The following is an 11,089-nucleotide window of genomic DNA, read 5'->3' as shown; positions in this document are numbered from 1 at the left end:
CCTTTGGATTCTCCTTAATTCTATTTGCCAAAGCTATCTCATGTCCCCGTTTTGCTCTCCTGATTTCCCTCTTAAGTATACTCCTACTTTCTTTATACTCTTCTAAGGATTCTCTTGATCTATCCTGTCTATACCTGACACTTCTCACTCGTGGCATGTACCTTGTGCTAGGGAACATACCCCTTACCCTCTGGCAGCATCTTATGGACACCTGGTTTCAAGAGCCAGGCAGTTGCTTTCCACTGACCTGTTGTGTCAGAAAGTCAACAAACGATACCCTAGCAAGAAATAACAACAGAAAGTGCTGCATAAATTCAATATGTCTGGCTGCATCGGTGGAGTGAGAAACAGAGTTAATGTAAAATCCCGTATAACTCTTCATCAGGCCACTCAAATTGGATTCTAAATGTTAACTCTCTCTCTGCAGATGCTGCTAGACCTGTTCAGTTTCTCCTGTACTTTGTTTTTCATTCAGATCTCCAGCATCTGCAGTATTTTGCTTCAGGTACCCAAACAAAGCTGGAATCTGATACTCACAATAGTACATTTTGCAAGTGTTTAGGCAGATTAAATAAAAAGCTAACTGTCTGAAGGTTTCCAAGGATTGTGAAAGTCTTGATTGATGGCAGGGCAGAATTTCTAAATTCCACTCCCAGAAATGACTCCAAGTTATTTATTGCTGCTTCAACGGAATCCCATTAGTAAAAGCTTAGAGCTTGTGCTTCTCAAAAACATGAGCTGACCAAACAATGTGAAGGACGAGTGTCTCAAATCTGTCAGTTTGTAGCTGCTGAAAGGCTGTGAACCATGTCAAGAACACAGTATGATTTGCAACTTGTAGCAGCATTGTCCTCAGAATCCATCCATTCCCTTATAGAGCAGAAATCAATGCTCTAAAGTGCAAACTTTCAGATAGTGGGAGACTTTCCAGTTCATTGTTTTGCTCAGGAAATTGTGAAAGATCCTATTTTACTGATCGAGCAACTAATTTGGCAAACTATACATTCAGAATCGACGTTTCGGAATTCCTGAAGAAGGGCTTATGCCCGAAACGTCGATTCTCTTGCTCCTCGGATGCTGCCAGGCCTGCTGTAATTTTCCAGCACCACATTTTTCAACTCTGGTACTCCAGCATCTGCAGTTCTCACTTTCTCCAAACTATACATTCAGTCCTTTCATTCTATAATTTAAGACTTTAGGATAAAGTCTAACAAGGACTTTCATGCAGAGGGTGGTGCATGTATGGATTGAACTGCCAGAGGAAGTAGATTAGATTAGATTCCCTACAGTGTGGAAACAGGCCCTTTGGCCCAACAAGTTCACACCGACCCGCCGAAGAGTAGCCCACCCAGACTCATTTCCCCCTGACTAATGCACATAACACGATGGGCAATTTACCATGGCCAATTTACCTGATCTGCACATCTTTTGGAATGTGGGAGGAAACCAGAGCAACCATGGGAAACCCACGCAGACACGGGGAGAATGTGCAAATTTCACACAGACTATCACCTAAGGCTGGAATTGAACTGTGAGGCAGCAGTGCTAACCACTGAGCCACCGTGCTGCTGTAGACTGGTACAATGACAACATTTAAAAGGCATCGGGATGGGTACATGAAAGGGAAGGGTTTAAGAGGGACATGTGCCCAAATGCTGGCAGATGGGACTAGATTAATTTAGGGTATCTGGTCAGCATGGATAAGTTGGACTGAAGGGTGTTTTTCCATGCTGTATATATCAATGACTCTATCAAAGATGATCTGCTGTCTAGCCATCACCATAAATAGTAACCAATCCATCTAGTCCAAATACCTAACCAAAGGGTCATGCCACCAAGAATATTTGGCAAGATTTTGCCTTGGAAGAAGTGAGGAAAGGGGACTTGGGATAGGAGTACAAATTTCTAAATGAAACAAGAATTCATTCGCCCAGTTAGAAATACAACACCTGTCTGCCTTAAACGAATAAAGTTATGAGTGATGCTTGGACTTATAGATGTTTTAAGTTTTAACTACAATAGTTCAGCAACCTGAAAGTTAACATTGATTCTCTTTTTCCTCACAATTGCTGCCTGACTTTGCTGGTCATTTTCCACTGTTTCTATTTTCATTTTACATTTCCTTTTTGGGGATAGCAGTATGTTCCTGTTGCATATAAAGCTGCAAACTGTTTTGGTAAGGCAATGACTTTGCACACCAGTGCAGTCAATGAGGTATTGAATCTTCTCTATTGGAAAATGAAGCCCCAAGAGTACATTTCAAATGTGCTTCAAAAACAGAGGCACCTACCTGGTCTGCCATGAGCTGCTGTTGGAGGAAATTATGCTGCTGTTTTTTCAGAAGTTGCTGCTTCAGGAAGGCATGTGGTGTGGCTTTTATGTAATTGTTACCAGGATTAGGATCCTATATTGAAGAAGAAGAAAGGTAATTTTCTAAAAAAAATTACATAAGCCTTTAATTATTAGTGAGACTCTTTAACAATCCAGTCTGTTGTTAAACTGATGCTTCCCCTGATCAATAAGCTGCAGTTAATCAGGTGGTTCAGACTGAAGAATTCACAGGCAAGAGACAAGGGGAGGATACAATATTCAGCCTTCTCCTGTCTAACCACCTCACCACAATGACACAGTGGGATAGACAAAACCTAGAGCAGCTCACCTGCTGCTGCCCCCATTGAGGCCCTTAACCAGACAATTAATGGCCTTTTCTTTAAAATTAAAAAACAATGGGAAACTTTGCTATTTGGAAGATTCTGGCCATGATGGTACATATAATTGCCAAATTATTGCAGTGCAGAAGGTGGCTATTCAGCCCATCGTGCCTGCACCACTCTTTAAACAAGCATCATTACCTAGTGTCAATCTACTGGCTTTTCTCATATCCCTGTACACCATTTCTATCCAATGCCCTCTTAAATGCCTCAATTGAACATGACCTCATCACATTTCCGGTAGGCACTCCATACTCTAACTATGTACAGAGTGAGAAAGTTTTTTCTCACATCACCCTTGTTTGGTTTGCATATAAGTTTAAGTTTATGCCTGCTCGTTCTTGCCTTTTTTATGGACAGGGAAAGATGTCGGTAGCAGTGTCGGGGTACCAACAGATCAGGTTTCCTATGATGTTACTGCTCTTCCTCCCTTGGGTATGGTCAGATTCAGTCCACTGGATTCTGCAAGGAACTTGTGAACTCTGCATTTTGTGCACAGTAAGTTGGAAAACCTCTTGCAAAGTTAGTCCTGTGATGGAAATCACTAGCTCCTCTCAATAAGGAGTCATGAGGTATTAACAGATTTAGATTTTATGGCCACGTGTATTCAAGTATAGAAGTACAAGAGAATAGTGAAAAGTGCACAAAGTCACCATTCCTGATGTCATCTTAGGTACAATGTACCTAGGTACAAAATCTTAGGGTACAAGGTAGAAAAATACAGAAACAAAACTACAGAATCATGGAGTCATAGAGCATGGAAACAGACCCTTTTATCCAACTCGTCCATGCTGACCTGATATCCAAAATTAATCCTGTCTCATTTGCCAGCATTTGGCTGATATCTCTCTTAACCCTTCCTCATTGTATACCCATCCAGATGTCTTTTAATGTTGTAATTGTATCAGCTTCCAGTCCCTCTAGTATAAAGTAGAAAAAAATCAACACGGCTTTGAAAAGCACAAGAGGCTAGCAGCAAAGTACTGCAAAATATTTTTTCAAATCAGTCTCCATGAACATTTATTAAAATGGAGATGGGATGAATGGTTTTCATCCAGTACTGAAGGAAGGTAGTCTCATTATTATCTCTCCTTAGTTCTGAAGAATCATATCAAACTTGAGATGTAACTTTGTCTCTTATTCCACAGAAACTGCCTGACTTGCTGAGTTTCTCCAGCAGTTTTGGTTTTTAGTTCAAAATCCACACCCCCACCCTACCCCTCCACATCGCAAGGGAGCTGGGCAGAGTGGCTAGGGAGAAAGTGTTCACATTTATAAACAGACAGAACCTGAGGGGACAACTTTAAAGTGTTTTGCAAAGGAAGCAAGTGCGAGGCAAGGGAAAAACCACTTTAACACAGTAAGTGGTTGGGATCTGAAATTGGAAGAGGAGGCAGGTCCAATCGAGGTATTCAACAGCATTACATGATTATTTAAAGATTGTGTACAGGGATACAGGGAAAAGCTGATGTGGCACTAAGTTAAGATGAGAACCAATGCAGTGCACGATGGACTGAATGGTTCCTTCTGCACCCGAACAGTTCTGTGATTCTGTCTACAATTTACTTGAGTATGATATCTACTGGTCATGTGCAGTCACATTTTCTTTATGGAAACGAAATTTAAATCAGTACCGTTTTGGGATGAAAAGAGTTCACGTGAGTTTTGGTATCTCAAGACATGAGATAAAATTGGAAAATTAAACTTACTGGGAAATGCAGCCTTTGGAAGGAATCAACAGGAAATGTTTTAAGCTCAGCACAATGTGTAAAGGAACCGCTATGATAAGGTACAGGAAGATTTCAACTTTACCAGCATGCTACTGAAAATAATCTGGTTCACAGGGGGTTTTCCATTAAGGGCAGAGGGAAGAAAGCTTCTAATATCATGGCCCAAATTAAAACTTTGCCACTTGCCAGTGATCCAAACTGTGTTCACTCTTCATTTCAAATTTCAAAGCACGTAATAAAAAAAATCATGCTTTCCCAAAAACAACTGATGGCATTTTTACCATTGCCCACTCCCATATACAACCACTGCAAATGTCATGTCATCTCTCCTGTCTCCTACCCTGTCTCAGAACTTCCTGCCTGTTCTTCTCTGCACCTCCCCAACTTTCCTCTTTCACCATAAAAACAGGTGCTGTTTCTGACTTCCCATAATTCTGATAACTCTATCTCTCTCTCCAGCTGAGCAGCCAAGTACTTTCAGTTTGCCTTACAATGGCATTTGTATATTTCAGAAGCAAAAGTATTGACGGGGCATTCCTCCTCAGTTACACACGGACTACAGATCTCAGTCGTGGCAATCATCACAATTTGTCAACCCACACGGGGGCAAACATTGTGATCTTACACTTAGGCAAACACCATGACCCATGAACCTACACTGGGGTAAACACCATGACCCATGAACCGACACCGGGGTAAACACCATGACTCGTGAATCGACACCAGGGCAACCACCATGGCCCATGAACCTAGACTGGGGCAACCACCATGACCCATGAACCTACACTGGGGCAAACACCATGACCCGTGAACCTACACTGGGACAAACACCATGACCCGTGAACCTACACTGGGGCAAAACCATGACCCGTGAACCTACACTGGGGCAAACACCATGACCCGTGAACCTACACTGGGGTAAACACCATGACCCGTGAACCTACACTGGGGTAAACACCATGACGCATGAACTGACACTGGGGCAAATACCATGATCCATGAACCGACACTGGGGCAAACACAATGACCCTTGAACCTGCACTGGGGCAAACACCATGACCCGTGAAGCTACACCGGGGCAAACCCGTGAATTGACACTGGATCAAACACCATGACCCATGAACCTACACCTGGGCAAACACCATGACCCGTGAACCTACACCAGGGCAAACACCATGACCCATGAACTGACACTGGGGCAAACACCATGACCCATGAACTGACACTGGGGTAAACACCATGGCCCATGAACTGATAGTGGGGCATAAACCATGACTTGTGAACCTACACCAGGGCAGCACACCATGACCCATGAACCTACACCAGGGCAGATACCATGACCCATGAACCTACACTGGGTCAAACACCACGACCCATGAACCTACACCGGGGCAGATACCATGACCCGTGAACCTACACTGGGGCAAACACCACGACCCATGAACCTACACCGGGACAGATACCATGACCCGTGAACCTACACTGGGGCAAACATCATGACCCTGAACCTACACTGGGGCACACACCATGACTTGTGAACCTACACCGGGGCAGATACCATGACCCATGAACCTACACTGGGGCACACACCATGACTTGTGAACCTACACCGGGGCAGATACCATGACCCGTGAACCTACACTGGGTCAAACACCACGACCCATGAACCTACACCGGGGCAGATACCATGACCCGTGAACCTACACTGGGGCACACACCATGACTCATGAACCTACACCGGGGCAGATACCATGACCTGTGAACCTACACTGGGTCAAACAGCATGACCCATGAATTGACACTTGGGCAGATACCATGACCCGTGAACCTACACTGGGTCAAACACCACAACCCATGAATCGACACTGAGGCAGATACCATGACCCGTGAACCTACACTGGGGCAAACACCACGACCCATGAACCTACACCGGGGCAGATACCATGACCCGTGAACCTACACTGAGGCAAACACCATGACCCATGAACCTACACTGGGGCAAACACCATGATCCATGAACCTACACTGGGGCACACACCATGACTTGTGAACCTACACCGGAGCAGATACCATGACCCGTGAACCTACACTGGGTCAAACACCATGACCTATGAATTGACACTTGGGGCAGGTACCATGACCCGTGAACCTACACTGGGTCAAACACCATGACCCGTGAACCTACACTGGGGCACACATCATGACTTGTGAACCTACACTGGGGCAGATACCATGACCCGTGAACCTACACTGGGGCAAACACCATGACACGTGAACCTACACTGGGGCAAACATCACGACCCATGAACTCACACTGGGGCAAACACCAAGACCCGTGAAACTACACTGGGGTAAACACCATGACCTGTGAACCGACACCAGGGTAAACACCATGACCCGTGAACCTACAGTGGGGCAAACACCATGACCCACGAACTGACACTGGGGCTAACACCATAACACGTGAACCTACACTGGGGCAAACACCATGACCCGTGAAGCTATACTGGGGCAAATACCATGACCCATGAAACTACACTGGGGCAAACACCATGACCCATGAACCTACACTGGGGCAGATACCATGACCCATGAACCTATAATAGGGTAAATACCATGACCCATGAACCTACACTGGAGCAAACACCATGACCAGTGAACCTATAATGGGATAAATACCATGACCCATGAACCTACACTGGGGCAAACACCATGACCAGTGAACCTATAATGGGGTAAATACCATGACCCATGAACCTACACTGGGGCAAACACCATGACCCATGAACCGACACTGGGGCAAACACCATGACCAATAAACCGACACTGGGGCAAACACCATGACCCATGAACTGACACTGGGGAAAACACCATGACCCATGAACCGACACTGGGGCAAACACCATGACCAATAAACCGACACTGGGGCAAACACCATGACCCGTGAACCGACACTGGGGCAAACACCATGACCCATGAACTGACACTGGGGCAAACACCATGACCCATGAATTCACACTTCTATTTGAAACTGTTCACATTTAAATCAGTTCTGTACTATTGTATATTTGGGAACCAATTCTTTGTAACTTTTGCACAGGTTTACATTGTGAATTGCTCTCCACATTTTCGGGAAATCGAGAAAAAACTATCCTCAAAGATCTTCATAACACTTTATCTTCATAAATTAATTTCCTTAATGGTTCCAGGATGAGGATAATTTGGAGAAGTTCAGACTGCTTTCATTGAAGAGGAGGCGACTGAGAGAAGATTTTTAAGAAGTGTTTAAAATCATAAGGAGTCTGGACAGAGTAGTTTGGGAGGAAATATTGCCAAGCATGAAACTTTAAAAATAAGAGGGTACAGATTTAATGAAGCAAAAGGGTTAGGAGGAAAAGCTGTTCATGCAGCAGGTGGCAAGGCTCTGGTGGTTACTTAGCTCAGTTAGCTAGGTGGCTGGTTTACACTGAATTTAATTTTGTTTTATTCACAAGATGAGGGTGACACTAGCTAGTCCAGCATTTATCCCCATCCCTGACTGCACAGAGGACATGTAAGAGTCAAACAAAGCTTGCTGTGGCTCTGGAGTCATTTATAGGCCAAATCAGGTAAGGATGGCTGTTTCCTTCCTTAAAAGGACATTAGTGAACCAGGTGGGTTTTTCCAAAAACCAACAATGGGTTTGTAGTCATCATGAGATTCTTAATTCCAGATTTTTATCAAATTCAAATTCCACCACCTGCTATGGCAGGCTTTAAACCCATGTCCCCCAAAATATTGCCTGAGTCTCTGGATTAATAGTCTTGCGATAATACCACTAGGTTGTTACCTCCCCATATTCCTGTCCTAGCTGAGGTTACCATGATGGGCCTGGGTTCTCAACCTCACCTGAGACGTGGTGACCCTCACATTAAACCAGTTATCTCTTTCTGAATCTCTCTAATGAGAAAGCAGCCCTACAGTCCTGTAAGTCCATAGTGACTTTACATGAGTTAGGGCATAGACTGTTCTACCCATGAGTGTCATGGAGGTTGATTCAATTGATCCGTTCAAATAGGATTTTGCTTGTTATTTGAAAAGGAATAATTCATAGAATTCATAGAATCCCTACAGTGTAGAAGCAGGCTATTTAGCCCAACAAGTCCACACCAACCCTCCAAAGAATATCCCCTCACCCAGACTCATTTCCCTAGCCTATTAGTCTACATTTTCTCTGACTAATGCACCTAGCCTACACATCCTTGAACACTATGGGCAATTTAGATTAGATTAGATTAGATTACTTACAGTGTGGAAACAGGCCCTTCGGCCCAACAAGTCCACACCGACCCGCCGAAGCGTAACCCACCCATACCCCTACATTTACCCCTTTACCTAACACTACGGGCAATTTAGCATGGCCAATTCACCTAACCTGCACATCTTCAGACTTTGGGAGGAAACTGGAGGAAACCCACACAGACACGGGGAGAATGTGCAAACTCCACACAGATAGTCATCTGAAGTCAAAATCGAAACAGTGCCCCGGCGCAGTGGGGCAGCAGTGTTAACCACTGAGCCACCGTGCAGGGGCATGCTGAGAAGGCATTAGAATGGCGTGAAGTGAAATGTTCGAAGTCAGCAAAAGGACAATGGGCTAAATGGCCTCCTTCTGTGCTGTAATGATTTTGTGAACCAAGGAACCTTCCATTTTGACATCATCTTTCTTCTTCAAAGCTTTCTATTCCAAGATTCCAACTCCCAATCATGCTTTTAAAAAGAAGAAACATCAGCAGGAGAGATTAGATCATCTTCCTCCCAAACCTTAAGGGAGACAGTTTCTTGCTTGGGAAATGCTCAGCAAGTGGCTGTGCTGCTCTTCCAAGTCGGGCCATTGTATGGCAAAACCTCAGTTTTTGTAGCAGCATTAGGGTGGTGATGAAAAAGCAGAGAAACAACCAATTGAGGCACGTTGCTCAAGGTTCAAATCATTTCGGAACCAGTAATATAGGATGTTACCATTTGCTTTAATGTATTGTCCTGAGCAGAGGGTAGATGCAATCAATGATCGAAATTAAAAAAAAAGAGTAAGAACAAGATCAATTTTAGACAGCTGCAGAACCAAATAACACTCAATTCTACAGTGCCTTGCATGACCATAGGACATCTATTAGCACTTGACAGCAAATGAAGTTCTTTGGCTATGTAGTTTCTGCTGTAGGAAATTTACACATAGCACTCTCTCACAAACAACAATGTAATAACCTGAAGATGATCTACTTTCGTGTTATTAACTTGGTAGTACCTCCCAAATCCATGGCCATTACCACACTGAAGGACAAGTAAGTTTTTTTCCATTTATTAATGGAATGTGGGCTTCAATGGCCAGGCTCATTTACTGCCGATATATCCCTAACTGCCCTCGAGAAGGTGGTAATGAGCTGTCTTCTTGAACCATTGCAGCCCTTGGGATATAAGAAACAAGTTCCAGGATTTTGACCCAGCAATACTGAAGGAAAGGCAGGTTAGTGTGAGATACCAAAAGCACATGTTTGATTCCAACAGTAGCTGAGGTTACAGTGAAGGACTTTCCTTCTCAACCTCTTCCCTTACTGGATGTATAGTGGCCCACAGGTTAAACCACCACCAGTTGTCTCCATCTAACAAGAAAGCAGGATTATGGTCTAGTAAGACTTAATTTAAGCACCAAAGGATTTTCAAATAATTTATGGTTTCCCATTGTGCAAAGTTCTTAGGCTTAGAAACATGTTGAATTGTGTTTTTCTTCAACATCTATGAAGAGGATATGTTGAGCTTGGCAAATTCCACTACACTGGTGATTGATGTGAACACCAATAATGAAAGATCACAGGAGAAAATAGAGCTTGCATTATTGATCAGACAGATTCTTTTTAAACCTAGCTCTGGTTTCTGGGCCACCATCAATCAGTCTCTGACTGTTGTTGCTGTGTTGTCAAAGTGTCGTGGTCACATTTCCATCACTGAGGCAAACAGCAAATCAAAGCCTTCGGGAGACTCACTGTACTTTATAACAGAGACGTAGAAAGGAGAATAAAAATGTAAACTCCATGCCCTGCCATTCAGGAATCTTGTGGATATTCATACTGTACAGAAGGTGATCATCCACCTGTGTTGGCGCTTTGAAATTGTGTTCTAATTACTTACATTCACTTCTTCAACTTCTCACAGTCCTGCTGAATTTATCCAATTCCCTTTTCAAAGTTAATAATCAGTCTGTTTCTACCACCTTTACTGGCAGCAGATATGACATGTACAGGAACAACAGTATCCTGAATTCAAAGACAGCAGGCAAACAACACTGAGCTAAAAACAGTACTGTTTCCTTTTAGATCATCTTTTTACATCTAATGACTCAGTGTCATACAGCACAGAAAGAGACCCTTCGGTCCGACTTGTTTATGCCAACCAGATATTCTAAACTAATCTAGATCCATTTGCCAGCATTTGGCCCATTACCCTCTGAACCCTCCTATTCATGTACCCATCCAGATGCCTTTTAAACATTGTAATTGTACCCACCTCCACCATTTCCTCTGGCAGCTCATTCCATACACACACCACCCTACATGTGAAAAAGTTACCCCTAGGGTCCTTTTTAAATCTTTCCCCTCTCATCTTAAAACCTGT

The 11,089-nt window shown here is 43.7% G+C and overlaps 1 protein-coding gene across 1 annotated transcript in view; it reads right to left on the bottom strand.

Moving 5' to 3' along the window:
- Nucleotides 1–11,089, bottom strand: part of LOC122557414 (mastermind-like protein 2) — a 445,617-nt gene that overhangs the window by 15,571 nt on the left and 418,957 nt on the right. The window contains exon 3 of the mRNA XM_043705103.1: nucleotides 2,291–2,404. Coding sequence (XP_043561038.1) covers nucleotides 2,291–2,404 — 114 coding nt within the window. The remainder of the gene's footprint in view (nucleotides 1–2,290; nucleotides 2,405–11,089) is intronic.

The sequence above is a fragment of the Chiloscyllium plagiosum genome, chromosome 15 (genome assembly GCF_004010195.1).
Source record: "Chiloscyllium plagiosum isolate BGI_BamShark_2017 chromosome 15, ASM401019v2, whole genome shotgun sequence".
In the NCBI taxonomy this organism is placed as follows: Eukaryota; Metazoa; Chordata; class Chondrichthyes; order Orectolobiformes; family Hemiscylliidae; genus Chiloscyllium; species Chiloscyllium plagiosum.
This window is presented reverse-complemented; position numbering and strand designations above follow the sequence as displayed.